Source organism: Pristiophorus japonicus, chromosome 19 (assembly GCF_044704955.1).
Source record: "Pristiophorus japonicus isolate sPriJap1 chromosome 19, sPriJap1.hap1, whole genome shotgun sequence".
Lineage (NCBI taxonomy): Eukaryota > Metazoa > Chordata > Chondrichthyes > Pristiophoridae > Pristiophorus > Pristiophorus japonicus.
Window position 1 is genome coordinate 71,218,846 of NC_091995.1, and position 20,208 is coordinate 71,239,053.

At 49.8% G+C, this 20,208-nt stretch overlaps 1 protein-coding gene across 1 annotated transcript in view; it reads left to right on the forward strand.

Annotated features, from left to right (window-relative positions):
- Positions 1 to 20,208, forward strand: part of LOC139230263 (germ cell-specific gene 1-like protein) — a 34,544-nt gene that overhangs the window by 4,220 nt on the left and 10,116 nt on the right. The window contains exon 2 of the mRNA XM_070862093.1: positions 18,891 to 18,938. Within this exon, the coding sequence (XP_070718194.1) occupies positions 18,891 to 18,938 (48 nt within the window). The remainder of the gene's footprint in view (positions 1 to 18,890; positions 18,939 to 20,208) is intronic.

Genomic DNA, 20,208 nt, shown 5'->3' on the forward strand with positions numbered 1-20,208 from the left:
TGCCATTCTTAAAAGTACCCATTTACTCCTAATCTTTTCTTCCTGTCTGCCAACCAGTTCTCAATCCACGTCAGCACACTATCCCCAATCCCATGTGCTTTAACTTTGCACATTAATCTCTTGGTGCATCTGTGATGACTCCCTGTGCAGAGCCTTCCCAATCGAGATCCTCATCTGCCTGACTCTGAGCAGGACTCCTGGGCCGACTTACCCTCCGGGGAGCTGGCTCCCCTCGCTTCCCCTCGCGCTGGGCGTTGGTGCAGGCCACTGGGTCCAGGAGCATCAGGATCTGGGACGCCCCGGAAGTTGCTGGTGTCCCCACTCGCGGGCACTAGGGTCGGGTCCCGGCCGGTGGCCACACACGTCCCGACATCCTCCTCGCCCCTCCTCGTTCGGTTCATCGTCTATAAGCAGAAAGCAACACACGTTTGGGGAACAGTTGGGGAGGGGGCAGGAAGGCAAGAAGGAGGGGGCATCGTTATTTTGCAGACACAGGTTGTAAGGCATGTGGGATGAAGGGTGGGGGGGTGTCGCAGAAAGCGGACATCTGATTGACAAAGCGTCAGTGTGCTGTGGGAGCTCGGCCTGTCCAGCCATCACCGCTCCGACTGCTGGGCCCATGGGGACAGACACTCACTCGCTCCTTGATAGCGGTGAGGTCCTGGAGGTCGGGCTCCCCTCCTCCCGCCTGTTGTGGGTGAGCTCGGCCTGCATAGCAACATAAAAACATCGAAAATAGGAGCAGTAGTAGGCCATTCGGCCCTTCGAGCCTGCACCGCCATTCAACATGATCATGGCTGATCCTCTACCTCAACACCATATTCCCGCTTTTTCCCCATACCCCTTGATGCCTTTTGTTTTTAGAAATCGATCTATCTCCCTCTTAAAGGAATTAAGGGTTACGGGGAGCGGGCGGGTAAGTGGAGCTGAGTCCACGGCCAGATCAGCCATGATCTTATTGAATGGCGGAGCAGGCTCGAGGGGCTAGATGGCCTACTCCTGTTCCTAATTCTTATTATGTTCTTATGAGTCCATCTCGCTCTCCAACCGATACTCTGTTCTGAGTATCGGTGAGGGCGATGGTGGCTCTGGGGAGTGCAGCCAGAGCCAAGTCCACGGCACCACGGGTGGCTCAGCTGCACAGAGGGGGCGGGTGGGGGGGGGGGGAAGAAGAATGGAAGAGCTATAGTGGTAGAGGATTCGATAGTCAGGAGAGCAGACAGGTGTTTCTGCGGCCGCAGACGTGACTCCAGGATGGTATGTTGCCTCCCTGGTGCCAGGGTCAAGGATGTCACTGAGCGGCTGCAGGGCATTCTGGGAGGAGAGGGTGAACAGCCAGAGATCGTGGTCCACATTGGAACCAGTGACAGAGGTAGGAAGAGGGATGAGATCCTGCAGGCAGCGTTTAGGGAGCTAGGAGAGAGATTAAAAAGTAGGACCTCAAAAGTAGTAATTGCCGGGTTACTACCGGTGCCACGTGCTAGTGAGTACAGAAATAGGAGGATAGAGAAAATGAATGTGTGGCTGGAGAGATGGTGCAGGTGGGAGGGCTATAGTTTCCTGAAGCATTGGGGCCGTTTCTGGGGGAGGTGGGACCTGTACAAGCCGGACGGGTTGCACCTCAACAGAGCCGGGACCAGTATCCTCGCAGGGGGGTTTTGCCAGTGCTGTTGTGGAGGGTTTAAACTAGCTTGGCAGGGGGATGGGAACCGGAGAATAGATTCAGTGGGGAGAGAAGCAAATCTGGAATTGGGCAGCAGAGAAGTAGAAGTAGAACGTGAATTTGAAAGACAGAGGAAACAAGGGCTGGAAAATAGACAATTGGGGAGTTTGGCAATACTAAATAGTATATACTTCAATGCAAGGAGTATAGGGAATAAAGCAGATGAGCTGAGAGCACAGGTAGACACTTCGGAGTATGATATTATAGCCATTACTGAGATATGGCTGGAAGAGGGGCAGGTATGACAGCTCAACATTCCGGTTACAGGGTTTTCAGACGGGATAGAGAGGGGGGTAAAAAAGGAGGGGGGGTGGCAGTATCAATTCAAGAAACAATTACAGCTGTGAGAAGGGATGTTATGTTAGAGGGATCATCAAACGAGGCCATATGGGTGGAATTAAAGAACAAAAAAGGGGCAGTACTGGGAGTGTACTGTAGACCCCCAAGCAGTCCGAGGGAGATAGAAGGACAGATATGTGGGCAAATTGCCGCGAAGTGCAAAAACTATAGAGCTGTAACAGTGGGGGATTTCAACTACCCTAATATTATCTCGGAAAAAGGTAGTGTGAATGGTACACAGGGTGCAGAATTCCTAAAAGTCATTCAGGAGAACTTCTTTGGCCAGCATGTAACATGCCCAACAAGGGAGGGGGCGATTCTGGACTTGGTTTGTGGGAATGAAGAGGGGCAGGTGGAAGGGGTATCAGCAGGAGAGCATTTTGGTGCTAGTGATCATAATTCAATAAGATTTAGGGTAATTATGGAAAAGGACAAAGGTGGACCAGGAAAAAAGGTTCTCAATTGGGGTAAAGCCAATTTTGCCGAGCTGAGATGGGATTTGGCCTAAGTGGACTGGAAACGGCTACTTGATGGCAAATCAGTGTCAGAGCAGTGGGAGGCATTCAAGGAGGAGATCCTGAGGGTACAGAGCAAGTATGTTCCCTTAAAGAAAAAGGGTGGGGCTAACAAAGCTAGAGCTCCCGGGATGTCAAGAGACATACAGGGTAAGATAAAGAAACAAAGGGAAGCTTATGGCAGATACCGGGAACTCAATACTGCAGAACCTCTAGAGGAGTATAAGAAGTGCAGGGGTTCAATTAAAGCAAAGAGAGAGCATGAAAGAATGTTGGGAAGTAAAATCTGGGAAAACCCAAAGATGTTTTCTATATACATTAAGAGCAAGAGGATAACTCGAGAAATAGTGGGACCTCTTAGTGACCATAAAGGGAATCTGTGTGTGGAGGTGGAAGACGTGGGTAGGATTCTTCATGAATACTTTGCATCTGTTTTCACAAAAGAGAGGGGCGATGCAGACTTTACAATAAGGGAGGAGGAATGTGAAATATTAAACGATAAATATAGTGAGAGAAGAAGTATTAAGGGGCTTAGCAGCTTTGAAAGTGGATAAATCCCCAGGCCCGGATGAAATGCATCCCAGGCTGTTAAGAGAAGCAAAAGAGGAAATAGCAGAGGCTCTGACCATCATTTTCCAATCCTCTCTGGTGACAGGTGTGGTGCCAGAGGACTGGAGGACTGCTAATGTTGTACCGTTGTTCAAAAAGGGAGGAAGAGATAGACCGAGTAATTACAGGCCAGTCAGCCTAAACTCAGTGATGGACAAATTATTGGAAAAAATCCTGAGGGACAGGATAAATCTTCATTTGGAAAGACGTGGATTAATCAAGGACAGTCAGCACGGATTTGTCAAGGGAAGGTCGTGTCTGCCTAACGATTGAATTTTTCGAGGAGGTAACCAGGAGGGTCGATGAGGGCAGTGTGTATGATGTAGTGTATATGGAGTTTAGCAAAGCTTTTGATAAGGTCCCACATGGCAGACTGGTCACGAAAGTAATAGCCCATGGGATCCAGGGCAAAGTGGCAAGTTGGATCCAAAATTAGCTCAGAGGCAGGAAGCAAAGGGTAATGGTTGATGGATGTTTTTGTGACTGGAAGGCTGTATCCAGTAAGGTTCCGCAGGACTCAGAGCTGGGTCCCTGCTTTTTGCGGTATATATCAATGACTTGGACTTAAATGTTGGGGGTGTGATTAAGAAGTTTGCAGATGACATGAAAATAGGCCGAGTGGTTGATAATGAAGAAGAAAGCTGCGGACTGCAGGAAGATATCGGCTCTGAAATCCCGGTTCCTTCTCACAGCGTTCGACTCAATTCTAGAGAAAAGATGCGCACCTACCTTTTGCTGCTGTGCCCACCAGTGATCCTGGTCCTGAGGCCTCCTCTCCCGGCGCATCGCAGCGCGTGCACGTCGGTATGTCCGTAGGCTGGAGTCACATGGCACTGGGCAGCCAATCCAGGTACAGTATTTTCTCATTCATAATAATGGGAACTCCGTAAGTTGGAGTTCTCATTATTATGATTGAGAAACTTCCCCAAACACCAATAAAAAATACCAAAAAAATCATATTTAAAATTAATTTAAATTAAAGTTAATAAATGTATTAGAAAAAAATATATTTTCCGATTTTTAAAAAAGTTTTTTAATTATGGTTTAAAATAAATTTACCTTCGTGGGCAGGGTTTTTAACATTAAAAGTTTTATTTTTATATGTTTTTGTATGTTTTAAAACTCTTAAGCTAGTAAAAGTAGGCTACGTGCCTGTTTTTACCAGGCGCAAGAGTTTAAGGACATTCGCTGGGCAAGATATGGGTAAATACCGCAATCTTGCCCATGCGAATGTCCTGGCTGCCGAGATGCGTGCGATCTGTCAAGCTAAAACTTGACATAGAAACATAGAAACATAGAAAATAGGTGCAGGAGTAGGCCATTCGGCCCTTCGAGCCTGCACCACCATTCGATAAGATCATGGCTGATCATTCCCTCAGTACCCCTTTCCTGCTTTCTCTCCATACCCCTTGATCCCCTTAGCTGTAAGGGCCATATCTAACTCCCCCTTGAATATATCTAACGAACTGGCATCAACAACTCTCTGCGGCAGGGAATTCCACAGGTTAACAACACTCTGAGTGAAGAAATTTCTCCTCATCTCAGTCCTAAATGGTCTACCCCTTATCCTAAGACTGTGTCCCCTGGTTCTGGACTTCCCCAACATCGGGAACAATCTACCCGCATCTAACCTGTCCAGTCCCGTCAGAATCTTGCATGTTTCTATGAGAACCCTCTTATCCTTCTAAACTCCAATGTATAAAGGCCCAGTTGATCCAGTCTCTCCTCATATATCAGTCCAGCCATTCTGGGAATCAGTCTGGTGAACCTTCGCTGCACTCCCTTAATAGCAAGAACTTCCTTCCTCAGATTAGGAGATTAAAACTGAACACAATATTCCAGGTGAGGCCTCACCAAGACCCTGTACAACTGCAGTAAGACCTCCCTGCTCCTATACTCAAATCCCCTAGCTATTAAGGCCAACATACCATTTGCCTTCTTCACCGCTTGCTGTACCTGCATGTCAACTTTCAATGACTGATGAACCATGACACCCAGGTCTCGTTACACCTCCCCTTTTCCTAATCTGCCACCAATCAGATAATATTCTGTCTTAGTGTTTTTGCCCCCAAAGTGGATAACCTCACATTTATCCACATTATACTACATCTGCCATGCATTTGCCCTTAGTGTCATCTGCGAACTTAGAGATATTACACTCAATACCTTCATCCAAATAATTGATGCACATTGTAAAGAGCTGGGGTCCCAGCACTGAGCCCTGCGGCACCCCACTAGTCACTGCCTGTCATTCTGAAAAGGACCCGTTTATCCCGACTCTCTGCTTCCTGTCTGCTAACCAGTTCTCTATCCACGTCAGTATATTACCCCCAATCCCATGTGCTTTGATTTTGCACACCAATCTCTTGTGTGGAACCTTGTCAAAAGCCTTTTGAAAGTCCAAATACACCACATCCACTGGTTCTCCCTTGTCCACTCTACTGGTTACATCCTCAAAAAATTCCAGAAGATTTGTCAAGCATAATTTCCCCTTCATAAATCTATGCTGACTTGGACCAATCCTGACAGATCGGAAAATCCGGTTTTCGGCACATGTGCACCGCGTGGTATACACTCAGTACGGACCCGTGGAGGCAGGAATTTCAGGGCCATCAATGTACTGGTCAGGTTGGCAGCACAGTGGCTTCAGTCCGTGTGGTGAAGGTGCTCCCACAGTGCTGTTAGGGAGGGAGTTCCAGGTTTTGACCCAGCGACGATGAAGGAACGGTGATATATTTCCAAGTCAGGATGGTGTGTGACCTGGAGGGGAACTTGGAGGTAATGGTGCTCCCACGCGCCTGCTGCTCTTGTCCTTCTAGATGGTAAAGGTCGTGGATTTGGGGGGTGCTGCCGAAGAAGCCTTGGCGAGTTGCTGCAGTGCATCTTGTAGATGGGACACACTGCAGCCAGGGGGCGCCAGTGGTGGAGGGAGTGAGTGTTGAAGGTGGTGGATGGGGAGCCAATCAAGCAGCTGCTTTGTCCTGGATGGTGTCGAGCTTCTTGAGTGTTGTTGGAGCTGCATTCATCCAGGGAAGTGGAGAGTATTCCATCACACTCCCGACTTGTGCCTTGTAGATGGTGGAAAGGCTTTGGGGAGTCAGGAGGTGAGACACTCACCTCAGAATACCCAGCCCCTGACCTGCTCCTGTTGCCACTGTATTTATGTGGTTGGTCCAGTTAAGTTTCTGGTCAATGATGACGCCCAGGGTGTTGATGGTGGGGGATTCGGCGATGGTAATGCCACTGAGTATCAAGGGTCGGTGCAATACTGCTTCATTATCTGAGAAGTTGCGAATGGGACTGAACACTGTGCAATTGTCAGCGAACATCGCCACTTCTGACCCTATGATGGAGGAAAGGTCATTGATGAAGCAGCTGAAGATGGTTGGGCCTAGTACACTGCCCTGAGGAACTCCTACAGCGATGTCCTGGGGTTGAGATAATTGGCCTCCAACAACCACAACCATCTTCTTTGTGCTAGGTATAGAAAAGTAGAAATTTACAGCACAGAAGGAGGCCATTTCGGCCCATTGTGTCCGCGCCGGCCGACAAAGAGCCGCACGGCCCTCGGTCAGTAGCCCTGAAGGTTACATATAAACCTATGAACAATGACGGACAGGTAAAGAGTAGACGGCCCAACCAGTCTGCTCCACACAACTGCAACACCCCTTGCTACACTCCTACAATCTGCTGGGAGAGGCAAAAAAACATAAAAACCCAGGCCAATTGGTAGAAAAAATCTGGAAAAATTCCTCTTCGATCCATCCAGGCGAACGAAACTCATTCAGGCCGTATTCGATTCCCTGGAATATTTGAATCCTTGCAGTATTTACCATTGTATCTGCGCCAGCCAACAAGAGGTTATCCAGTCTAATCCCACTTACCAGCTCTAGGTCCATAACCCTTCAGGTTACGGCACTTCAAGTTCCATCCAAGCACCTTTTAAATGTGGTGAGGGTTCCTGCATCCACCACCCTTCCAGACAGTGAGTTCCAGACCCTCACAACCCTGAGCGTGAAGAAGCCTCCCCTCAAATCCTCTCTGAACCTTCCACCGTCCATGCCTCAGACCCATACAGGAGGGCGGGTATTACTACAGCCCTGTAGACCATGAGTTTGGGGGTAGATTTGAGGGCTTGGTCTTCAAACACTCTTTTCCTCAGACGGCCGAAGGCTGCACTGATGCACTGGAGGCGATGCTGAATCTCCGCATCAATGTCTGCCTTTGTTGATAAGAGGCTCCCGAGATATGGGAAATGGTCCACGTTGTCCAGGGCTGCCCCGTGGATCTTGATGATTGAAGGGCAGTGCTGTGCGGCAGTGACAGGCTGGTGGAGGACCTTTGTCTTACAGATGTTAAGCGTAAGGCCCATGCTTTCATATGCCTCAATGAATACATTGACTATATCCTGGAGTTCAGCCTCTGAATGTGCACAGACGCAGGCGTCGTCCGCGTACTGCAGCTCAACGACAGAGGTTGGGGTGATCTTGGATCTGACCTGGAGGTGGCGTAGGTTAAACAGCTTCCTACTGGTTCTGTAGTTTAGTTCCACTCCAGCGGGGAGCTTGTTGATTGTGAGGTGGAGCATGGCGGCGAGGAAGATTGAGAAGAGGGTTGGGGCGATAACGCAGCCCTGTTTGACCCCAGTCTGGACGTGGATTGGGTCTGTAATAGATCCATTGGTAAGGATCACGGCCTGCATGTCATTGTGGAGCAGGCGAAGGATGTTGACAAACTTTTGGGGGCATCCGAAATGGAGGAGGGCGCTGCATAGACCCTCGCGGTTGACAGTGTCAAAGGCCTTTGTAAGGTGTACAGAAGGCATCTCAAGTCGCTGGAGATATATCACCAACGATGTCTCCGCAAGATCCTGCAAATCCCCTGGGAGGGCAGGCACACCAACATCAGCGTCCTTGACCAGGCTAACATCCCCAGTATTGAAGCACTGACCACACTCGATCAGCTTCGCTGGGCAGGCCACATAGTTCGCATGCCAGACACGAGACTCCCTAAGCAAATGCTTTATGCAGAGCTCCTTTATGGTAAACGAGCCAAAGGAGGACAGCGGAAACATTATAAGGACACCCTCAAAGCCTCGCTGGTAAAGTGCGACATCACCACTGACACCTGGGAGACCCTGGCCGCAGACCGCCCGAGGTGGAGAAAGTCCATCCAGGAGGGCATTGAGCTCTTTGAGGCTCGACGCAAAGAACGTGAAGAGGCCAGACGCAGGTAGCGGAAGGAGCGCGCGGCAAACCAGCCCCACCGACCCCTTCCCTCGCCGAATGTCTGTCCCACCTGTAACAGGGTCTGTGGCTCCCGTATTGGACTGTTCAGCCATCAAAGAACTCACTTTGGGAGTGAAAGCAAGTTTTCCTCGATCCCGAGGGACTGCCTATGATGATGGAACCTTCCACCAAACACCTTAAAACTATGCCCCCTCGTAATTGATCCCTCCACCAAGGGATATAGGCCCTTGCTATCCACTGTATCCATGCCCCTCAAGATCTTATACACTTCAATGAGGTCTCCTCTCAACCTCCTCTGTTCCAATGAGAACAAACCCAGCCTATCCAATTTGTCCTGATAGCTAAGATTCTCCATTCCAGGCAGCATTCTCGTAAATCTCCTCTGCACCCTCTCTAGTGCAATCACATCCTTCCCATAATATGATGACCAGAACTGCACGCAGTACTCCAGCTGTGGCCTAACCCTTTTATTAAATTAAAACAATTTAAGCATAACCTCCCTGTTCTTGTATTCTATGCCTCGGCTAATTCGTATTCCGTATGCCTTCTTAACCACCTTTTCCACCTAGCCTGCTACTTTCAGGGATCTGTGGACAAGCATTCCAAGGTCCCTTTGTTCATCTATACTTCTAAGTGGCCTACCGTTTAATAAGAACATAAGAACATAAGAAATAGGAGCAGGAGTAGGCCATACGGCTCCTCGAGCCTGCTCCACCATTCAATAAGATTATGGCTGATCTGATCATGGACTCAGCTCCACTTCCCCGCCCATTCCCCATAACCCCTTATTACCTTATCATTTAAGAAACTGTCTATTTCTGTCTTAAATTTATTCAATGTCCCAGCTTCCACAACTCTCTGAGGCAGCAAATTCCACAAGTTTACAACCTGAGAGAAGAAATTTCTCCTCATCTCAGTTTTAAATGGGCGGCCCCTTATTCTAAGATCACGCCCCCTAGTTCTAGTCTCCTCCATCAGTGGAAACATTCTCTCTGCATCCACCTTGTCAAGCCCCCTCATAATCTACTCAACCTTTCCTCATAAGTCAACCCCCTCATCCCCGGAATCAACCTAGTGAACCTTCTCTGAACTGCCTCCAAAGCAAGTATATCGTTTCGAAAATATGGAAACCAAAACTGCACGCAGAATTCCAGGTATCCTGTATAGCTGTAGCAAGACTTCCCTGCTTTTATACTCCATCCCCTTTGCAATAAAGGCCAAGATACCATTGGCCGACCTGATCACTTGCTGTACCTGCATACTAACCATTTGTGTTTTCCAATCTGCTGGGACCTCCCTAGAATCCAAGCAATTTTGGTCAATTACAACCAATGCATCCACAATCCCTGCCGTTATTCTCTTAAGACCCTAGGATGCAAGCCATCAGGTCCAGGAGATTTATCTGCCTTTAGTCCCATTATCTTACTGAGTACCACCTCCTTAGTGATTGTGATTGTGTTAAGTGTATACCCTTTCCTTATTAGCCCTCCCAAAAGTGCATTACCTCACACTTCTCCGAATTAAATTCCATTTGCCACTGCTCTGCCCACCTGACCAGTAGATTGATATTCTCCTGCAGTCCATGACTTTCCTCTTCATTATCAACCACACAGACAATTTTAGTGTCATCTGCAAACTTCTTTCTCATACCTCGCATATTCAAATCTAGATCATTGATATATACCACAAAAAACAAGGGACCTAGTACTCAGCCCTGCAGAACCCCACTGGAAACATCCTTCCAGTCACAAAAAGACCCATCAACCATTATGTCATGTATGCAAACTCTTTGTATTCACTATGTAACTATGTACGATGTACCACCTGAGGGCGCTGCTGTTAGAGACCCCAGGGGTTACCTGCCCAAGTGTGCTGGGGCATATAAAAGGCGGTCAGCCATGCTGCCCTTTATTTTGCAGTTGTATTAAATGGACTGAAGTCACACAGCTTTTACACACAGTACAAGGCCTCGTGGAGTTATTCGATGGTAATTGCAGACATAACAACTGGCGACGAGTTACAGAACGCAAAATTTTACGCAGTCATGGCTGCCATTGGTGTTTTAGAAACATATGCAGAGGGTGAAGATTGGGAAGCCTTCATTGAGCGGCTTGACCAGCACTTCGTGGCCAATGACCTGGACGGCGAGGCACTGGAAGGAAAACGCAGGGCGATTCTTTTGAGCAGCTGCGGATCCACGGTCTATGGCCTCATCAGGGATCTGCTTGCACCAGTGAAACCAACGGAGAAATCATACGCAGAACTGCACACGCTGATTCAGGAACACCTCAAACCAACGGAGAGCATCTTAACGGCCAGGTATCGCCTCTACACACATCGCCGCCCAGAGGGCCAGGACGTGACGAAGTATGTCGCCAACTTAAGATGGCTTGCGGGACCGTGAGAATTTGTGGGACTTTTGAATGATGCCTTGCGAGACACTTTTGTGATGGGCATAGGTCACGAGGATATCCTTCGCAAGCTACTGGCTGCCGAAACCATTGACCTGAAGAAGGCCATCACCATAAGCCAGGCGTTCATGTCCTCGAGTCGCGATACCATACAGATGACTTCCTACCAGAATCGGAGCTCACTGGAAGTACTGTGCGTAAAATATCGCCGATTGCAGGCAGAACTGTTGAGCTAATAAGAACTGTACAGAGCAGCGCCTACATGCCTGTTGCTCAGCCACAAGGGGTGTAAATGCGAAATCATTAATACAATGCTGGCATCCAGAACCAGGGGTCACAGTCTAAGGATAAGGGGTAAGCCATTTAGGACTGAGATGAGGAGAAACTTCTTCACTCAGAGAGTTGTTAACCTGTGGAATTCTCTACCACAGAAAGTTGTTGATGCCAGTTCATTGGATATATTCAAGAGGGAGTTAAATATAGCCCTTACGGCTAAAGGGATCAAAGAGTATGGAGAGAAAGCAGGAAAGGGGTACTGAGGTGAATGATCAGCCATAATCTTATTGAATGGTGGTGCAGGCTCGAAGGGCCGAATGGCCTACTCCTGCACCTATTTTCTATGATTCTATGTTTCTATGTTGTGGGGGTAATGATGGGGCCCATCAATGTCGATTTAAAGACTATGCGTGCAAAAGCTGCCGAACAAGGGGCCACCTCCAGCGAATGTGCAAAGGTACCGTGACTCACCACGTGGCAGTGGAGTCGGCAAAAGAGTCCCGATCCAGCGTGGATCACAAAGGACAAGCTAGAGCGGTAACTCAGCCCAAGGGAGCAGTGTGCAGGGTGCACACCTTCTCCACAAAAAGCCCTCCCATGATGATAAAAGTCAAATTAAATAGTGTTCCTGTATCCATGGAGCTGGACATGGAGGCGAGACAGTCAATTATGAGCAAAAAGGCATTTGAAAGGCTGTGGGGCAAAAACAAAGCACAGAGACCCAAGCTGAGCCTGATTCAGATAAAGCTGCGCACTTACACCAAGGAACTGATACCATTATTGGCAGTGCGAACGTAAAAGTATCCTATGATGGAGAGGCACACGAGCTGCCACTGTGATTGTACCAGGCGATGGGCCAGCGCTGCTTGGCAGAAGCTGGATGGGGAAGATTCGGTGGAACTCGGAAGACGTCAAAGTATTATCGTCAGTGGACAATGCTTCCTGTGCTCAAGTGCTGAGCAAGTTCCCATCTTTATTTGAACCAGGCATCAGCAACTTCATAGCCGCCAACGTACAGATCCACTTGGTCCCCGAGGCATGGCCCGTTCATCACAAGGCTCAAGCGGTCCTCTACATGCTGATGGAGAAAGTGGAGATCGAACTGGACAGACTTCAACGCGAGGGAATCATAGCGCCAGTCGAGTTCAACAAGTGGACCAGCCCGATTGTCCCGGTACTAACGAGCGATGGGACGGTCAGAATCTGCGGCGACTACAGAGTAACGATCAACCGAGCCTCGTTACAGGACCAGTACCCACTACCCAAAGCCGATGACCTTTTCGTGACATTAGCAGGGTTACAGGCGTTCACCAAGTTGGATCTAACCTCTGCTTACCTGACCCAGGAGCTGGTTGAGTCGTCGAAAAAATTAACATCCATTAACACGCACAAAGGACTGTTCATGTACCACAGGTGCCCATTCGGGATTCGCTCAGCTGCAGCCATATTCCAAAGAAACATGGAGAGCCTGTTGAAATCGGTTCCACGCACTGTCGTATTTCAGGACGACATCCTCATCACTGGCCGCAACACCTCTGAACACCTGCACAACCTGGAAGAAGTTTTAAGTCGACTAAACAGAGTTGGACTCCGGTTTAAACGATCCAAATGTGTCTTCCTGGCGCCAGAGGTAGAATTCCTGGGGAGGAAGATTGCGGCTGACAGCATTAGACCCACGGACTCAAAGACAGAGGCCATCAAGAATGAACCCACACCATGAAATGTAACGGAGCTGCGCTCGTTCCTGGGACTCCACAAATCTTTTGATAACTTTCTTCCAGGGTTGAGCACCTTGCTGGAACCGCTGCACAAGTGTTACGTAAGGGAGATGACTGGGCTTGGGGTAAAAATCAAGACGCCGTCTTTGAGAAGGTCAGAAACCTGCTGTGTTCGAATAAGTTGCTGGTATTATATGACCAATGTAAACGTTTAATGCTAGCTTGCGATGCGTCGTCGTACGGTGTCGGGTGTGTGTTACAACAGGCTAACGAATCGGGAACATTGCAACCGGTCGCTTATGTGTCCAGGAATTTGTCCAAGTCCGAAAGGGCCTACAGCATGATTGAAAAAGAAGCTCTGGCGTGCGTTTACAGGGTGAAAAAAATGCACCAGTATCTGGTCTCAAGTTTGAGCTAGAAACTGACCATAAGCCGCTCATATCGCTATTCTCAGAGACCAAAGGGATTAACACCAATGCCTCTGCCCGCATCCAAAGATGGGCGCTCACGTTGTCGGCATACAACTATGTAATCTTCCACAGACCAGGCTCAGAGAACTGCGCTGATGTTCTCAGTCGGCTACCATTGCCCACCACTGGGATGGAAATGGCACAGCCAGCGGACTTGCTCTTGGTGATGGATGCATTTGAAAACGAAAAGTCCCCCGTTACAGCCCGCTAGATCAGGACCTGGACCAGCCAGGATCCTTTACTGTCCCTTGTAAAAAGACTGTGTCCTCCATGGGAGCTGGTCCAGCGTCCCAGCGGAGATGCACGAAGAGATCAAGCCGTTCCAGCGGCGCAAAGACAAAATGTCTTTTGTGGGGTAATCGTGTGGTTTTGCCTAAGAAAGGCAGAGAAATGTTCATACGCGACCTACACAGCACCCACCCAGGCATAGTAATGATGAAAGCTATAGCCAGATCCCATGTGTGGTGGCCCAGCATCAACTCAGATTTAGAGTCATGCGTGAACCAGTGCAACACTTGCTCTCAGCTGAGCAATGCACCCAGGGAGGCACCGCTAAGTTTGTGGTCATGGCCATCCAAACCGTGGTCGAGGATCCACTTTGACTTTGCCGGCCCATTCCTAATGTTTTTGGTTGTTGTAGATGCTTATTCAAAATAGATTGAATGTATAATAATGTCTGTAAGCAGTCCACTGCCACCATCGAAAGCCTACGAGCCATGTTTGCCACACACGGCCTGCCGGATATCCTTGTCAGCGACAATGGGCCGTGCTTCACCAGTGCTGAATTCAAGGAATTCATGACCCACAATGGGGTCAAGCACGTCACTTCTTCCCCGTTCAAGCCCGCATCCAACGGCCAGGCAGAACGGGCAGTCCAGACCATAAGCAAAGCTTGAAACGTGTGTCGGAAGGCTCCCTGCAGATCCGCCTGTCCCGAGTCCTGCTGAACTACTGCACCAGATCCTATTTGCTCACCGGGGTTCCCCCAGCTGAGCTGCTCATGAAAAGGATGCTCAAAACAAGGCTCTCTCTTGTCCACCCTGATCTCCATGATCACGTCGAGGGCAGGCGGCATCAACAAAGCATGTACCATGATCGCGCAAATGATATTGAGATCAATGATCCTGTGTTTGTGCTCAATTATGGACATGGTCTCAAATGGCTCGCTGGCACGGTCACAGCCAAAGAAGGGAGTAGGGTGTTTCAGGTCAAATTGGCCAATGGACTCACATGCAGAAAGCATTTGGGCCAAATCAAATTGTGGTTCACCAACAGCTACGAACAACCCGAAGAGGACATCACCAACTTCGACCCTCCAGCACACCCACAAGTAACAACCGACATCATGGTTGACCACGAAGCCGAACTCACCATCTCCAGCAGCCCGGCAAGGCCGACTGCCCAGCAGCCCAGTGAAGAACCAACCAATTCACCCACACCTGCATTTGTACCGAGACGATCGACAAGGGAGCAAAAAGCCCCAGATCATCTCACCTTGTAAATAAGTGTACTGTTGACTTTACGAGGGAGTGATGTTATGTATTTAACCCTTTGTAACCTGCATCACACCTGACCACCAGAGGGCCTACCTGTTGGAGTCCCAAGGGATCCCAACATCCCTTGGGAGCACTGTATATAAGCAGGCCTCCCATGCTGTACCAACGCTCTGGAGTCTAATTAAAGGAGCTAAGGTCACACTTACTCATTGCACACAGTACTCAGTCGTATCATTTTATTATGAGCGTAACAAAAGGCATAAACACCAATGCTTCATCTCAAATCCAAAGCTGGGCACTAACACTGTCTGCCTACAACGATGTAATCTGCCACAGGCCAGGCACTGAAAACTGCGCTGATGTTTTCAGCTGACTATCGTTGCCCACCACCGGGGTGGAAACGGCACAGCCCGCAGACCTGCTACTGGCTATGGATACCTTTGATAGTGAAGGTTACTTGTAACGGCCCACCAAATTAAGACCTGGACCAGCCAGGATCCTCTGCTATCCCTTGTAAAATGTTGCGTTCTCAATGGGAGCTGGTCAGTGGCCCCTAGGGACAAGCAAGACGAGATCAAGCCGTTTCACCGTCATAAAGACGAAATGTCGATCCATTCAGATTGCCTCTAATGGGGCAACCGCGTTGTCTGCCAAAGAAAGGCAGGGCAACCTTCATACGTGACCTACACAGCACCACCTCGGCATAGTCATGATGAAGACTATCGCCAGTTCCCACGTCTGGTGGCCCAGCATTGACTCAGACCTGGAGTCGTGTGTGCACCAGTGTAACACATGCTCACAATTGAACATTGCTCCCTGGGAGGGCCAACTTAGTCTCTGGACCTGGCCCTCAAAACCTTGGTCCAGGATTATGTGGGCCCCTTTCTGGGAAAGATGTTCCTGGTTGTTGTGGATGCCTACTCCAAATGGATTGAATGTGTAATAATGGCATCCAGCACGTCCGCAGGCACCATTGAAAGCCTCAGGGCCATGTTTGCCACCCATGGCTTACCTGACATTCTTGTCAGCAACAATGGTCCGTGCTTCACCAGCTTGGAATTCAATGAATTCATGACCCGCAATGGCATCAAACACGTCAGATCTGCCCTGTTCAAGCCCGCATCCAATGGTCAAGTGGAACGGGTAGGCCAAACCATAAAGCAGAGCTTGAAACGTTTCACGGAAGGCTCCTTACAAACCCACCTGTCCCGGATACTGCTCAGCTACAGGACACGACCCCACTCACTTACTGGGGTTCCCCCTGCAGGATTACTAATGAAACGAGCACTCAAAACCAGGCTCTCCTTAGTACACCCTGACCTCATTGATCAGGTGGAAACCAGGCGTTATCAGCAAACCACGTACCATGATCGCGCGGCTGTATCACGCGACATCGCTGTAAATGACCCTGTGTTTGTGCTGAATTACGGTCATGGGTTGCCGGCACTGTATTAGCCAAGGAGGGGAACAGAGTGTTTGGTGTCAAACTGCTTAACGGTCAAATGTGCAGAAAACATTTGGACCAAACCAAATTACGATTCACAGATAACCAGGAACCACCGGAAGAGGACCTCATCTTCAGCGACCCACCGACACTGGCCCAATCGACAGCAGACCTCGCTGCCAACCACGAGGATGATCCCACCATCCCCAACAGTCCAACCCAACCAGTCGTGCTGCAAGACAGCAGTGGCCCAACCAACTCACCCAGGCCAGAAGCGACACTCAGACGATCACCCAGGGAACGCAGGGCTCCGGTTTGCCTTAACCTGTAATCAACTCGCATCAAAGACTTTGGGGGGGAATGATGTCATGTATGCAAACTCTTTGTATTCACTATGTAACTATGTACGATGTACCACCTGAGGGCGCTGCTGTTGGAGGCCCCAGGGGTTACCTGCCCAGGTGTGCAGGGGCATATAAAAGGCAGTCAGCCATGCTGCCCCTCACTTTACAGTCGTATTAAATGGACTGAAGTCACACAACTTTTACTCACAGTACAAGCCCTCGTGAAGTTATTCGATGGTAATTGCAGACATAACACATTATCCTTTGCTTCCTGCCTCTAAGCCAATTTTGGATCCAACTTGCCACTTTGCCCTGGATCACATGGGCTTTAACCTTCGTGACCAGTCTGCCATGTGGGACCTTATCAAAAGTATGACTCCAGCCAGTGGAGAATTTCCCGCCGGATTCCCATTGACCTCAGTTTTACTTCCCATTGTAATCCGTTTATCTCCTCAATGATTCTGAGACCAGCTCAGATCTTTGATCTTGCAGACAGTTCCCCCAACGAGGGTTCCCCCTACCCTCCAGGATTGTCCGGGAGTCTCCAGGAGTGACAGATTAATCTCCAGGACACTGCTGTGAGGAACACCTGTCCCAGCAACGCCTCAATTTTAAAATTCTCATCCTTGTGTTCAAATCCCTCCATGGCCTCGCCCCTCCCCATCACTGTGACCTCCTGCAGCCCCATAACTCCCCGAGGTGTCTGCACTCCTCTAATTCTGGCCTCTTGAGCATCCCTGATTATAATCGCTCCACCATCGGTGGCCGTGCCTTCAGCTGCCTAAGCTCTGGAACTCCCTCCCTAAACCTCTCCGCCTCTCTACCTCGAGCTCCTCCTTTAAAAGGCTCCTTAAAACCTTTGACCCAGTTTTTAGTCATCTGCCCTAATATCTCCTTATGTGGCTCGGTGTCAAATTTTGTTTGATAATCGCTCCTGTGAAGTGCCTTGGGATGTTGTATAGCATTAAAGGTGCTATATAAATGCAAGTTTGCTGTTGTAGCAAACCTTCCTCCCCTTTATATTCTGGCCCTCTAGTTATAAAGGCTGACATTCCATTAACCTTTCTGATTATTTTTTGTACCTGACTAGAACATTTAGTCATCTGTGAACATGGTCCCCTAAATCTCTTGGGACCTCCACTGTTCCTAGCTTTAGACCATTTAAATAATACTCAGATCTGTCCTTTTTTGCTCCAAAATGGATGCGCTCACACTTTCCTGTGTTGAAATCTATCTGTTTTCCTCACTCACTCAATCTGTTTCTTTGCGATTTTATGCTCCCATCTACATTACTTGTATGCCACCAATCTTTGTGCCATCAGCAAACTTTAATAAAAGGCTTTCTATTGTTTTGTCTACGTCATTAATAAATATAGTGACTAGTTCAGGCCAATGTTCCCTCGAATTCCAGTACATACCCATTATCCCGACTCTCTGTCCTCTATTTATTTAAGTGCTCAGACTCACTGTCCTTAACTATAGATTCCAATAACTTCCCCCATAGGAGATGTGAGACTAACTGGTCTATAATTTACTGGTTTCTTTCTCTCACCTTTCTTCAGGTATACGAGCCACCTGCGTGAGGTATCGCAGCGAGTTCCCTGACCACCAGCGCCTCCTGCTGGTGAGCTCTCCCTCCACCAGCGCCCCCTGCTGATGAACTCTCCCTCCACCAGCGCCCCCTGCTGATGAACTCTCCCTCCACCAACGCCCCCTGCTGATGAACTCTCCCTCCACCAGCGCCCCCTGCTGGTGAGCTCTCCCTCCACCAGCGGCCCCTGCTGGTGAGCTCTCCCTCCACCAGCGCCCCCTGCTGGTGAGCTCTCCCACCAACCGCGCTGCCTGCTGGTGTGCTCTCCTCTGACCACCAGCGCCCCCTGCTGGTGAGCCTCCTCTGACCACCGGTGCCCCCTGCTGGTGAGCTCTCCCTCTACCAGCGCCCTCTGCTGGTGAGCTCTCTGCCCACCAGTGCCCCATGCTGGTGAGCTCTCCTCTGACCACCAGCGCCCTCTGCTGGTGAGCTCTCTGCCCACCAGTGCCCCCTGCTGGTGAGCTCTCTGATCACCAGCGCCTCCTGCTGGTGAGCTCTCTGACCACCAGTGCCCCCTGCTGGTGAGCTCTCTGAACACCAGTACCCTCTGCTGGTGAGCTGGTGTTTTGCCAGCTGGATGTATCATGGCTGACACGAGACCTTGAGGTGTGGAGACTCCAGTACAGGAATGCTGCAGGCAGGGGTGAGGAGAGAGGGGTGTGAAATTTAATATTTCAATTGAATAACTGCCTGTGTTTTTTTCAGGGGAGAAGTGTCGGAGTTTTATCGATTTGACCCCCGTTACACAACAAGGTGAGAGGGCATCAGGTCACCGGGTGAGAGGACATCAGGTCACCAGGGTGAGAGGGCACCAGGTCACCGGGTGAGAGGACATCAGGTCACCGGGGTGAGAGGGCACCAGGTCACCAGGGTGAGAGGGCACCAGTTCACCGGGGTGATAGGGCACCAGGTCACCGGGGTGAGAGGACATCAGGTCACTGGGGTGAGAGGGCACCAGGTCACCGGGGTGAGAGGGCACCAGGTCACCAGGGTGAGAGGGCACCAGGTCACCGGGGTGAGAGGGCACCAGTTCACTGGGGTGAGAAGGCACCAGGTCACTGAGGTGAGATGGCACCAGGTCACTGGGGTGAGAGCGCACCAGGTCACCGGGGTGAGAGGGCACCAGGTCACCGGGGTGAGAGGGCACCAGGTCACTGGGGTGAGAGGGCACCAGGTCACTGGGGTGAGAGGGCACCAGGTCACCGGGGTGAGATGGCACCAGGTCACCGGGGTGAGAGCGCACCAGGTCACCGGGGTGAGAGGGTACCAGGTCACCGGGGTGAGAGGGCACCAGGTCACTGGGGTGAGAGGGCACCAGGTCACCGGGGTGAGATGGTACCAGGTCACCGGGGTGAGAGCGCACCAGGTCACTGGGGTGAGTGTGCACCAGGTCATCAGGGTGAGAGGTCACCGGGGTGAGAAGGCAACAGGTCATCGGGGTGAGATATGGATTGGGGTAGGGGGATAGTGGGAGAGAGATGATTAGGAGGAGATGGTAGTGGGGGGAAAGGGAGGGGAATTATTGGATCTGGTCCTGGTTTTGAACCAACTGTTCAACCAAAGAAAATAGCTTTGAAAAGTCACTTTGGGAATGAACGGTTTGTCAAAACAGAAATCCCATTTAATTCCTGGGCTCGCTGCACTGTTTTTGCATTTTGTATTCATGGGAGGTAACACTGAACGTGCACATTTCTACTTTGTTTTAAACAAGCACCTCCCTCTGATTCTCTCGGCCCCTCTCCGTCTCGCATCCTGGGATCTGGCCGGTATTTCGCTCTCTCTCTGCTCCTTTCACTGTCCCTGTTACTTGTGTCTCTTACGGTCTCTCTCTCATTCTGTTTCTCTCTGCTTGCTGCCCAGATTTCATTGCTTTCTCTCTCTCTCTCTCTCTCTCTCTCTCGGTATCTTTTGTTCTCTGTCGCTCTGTCCTCTCTCCTTCTGTGTATCTCACTCTGTTTATCTTCCCCTTTCTCCTTTTCTGCATCTCTGATTCAGAGTGTTTTTCTCTCTCTGCCTTTGTGTG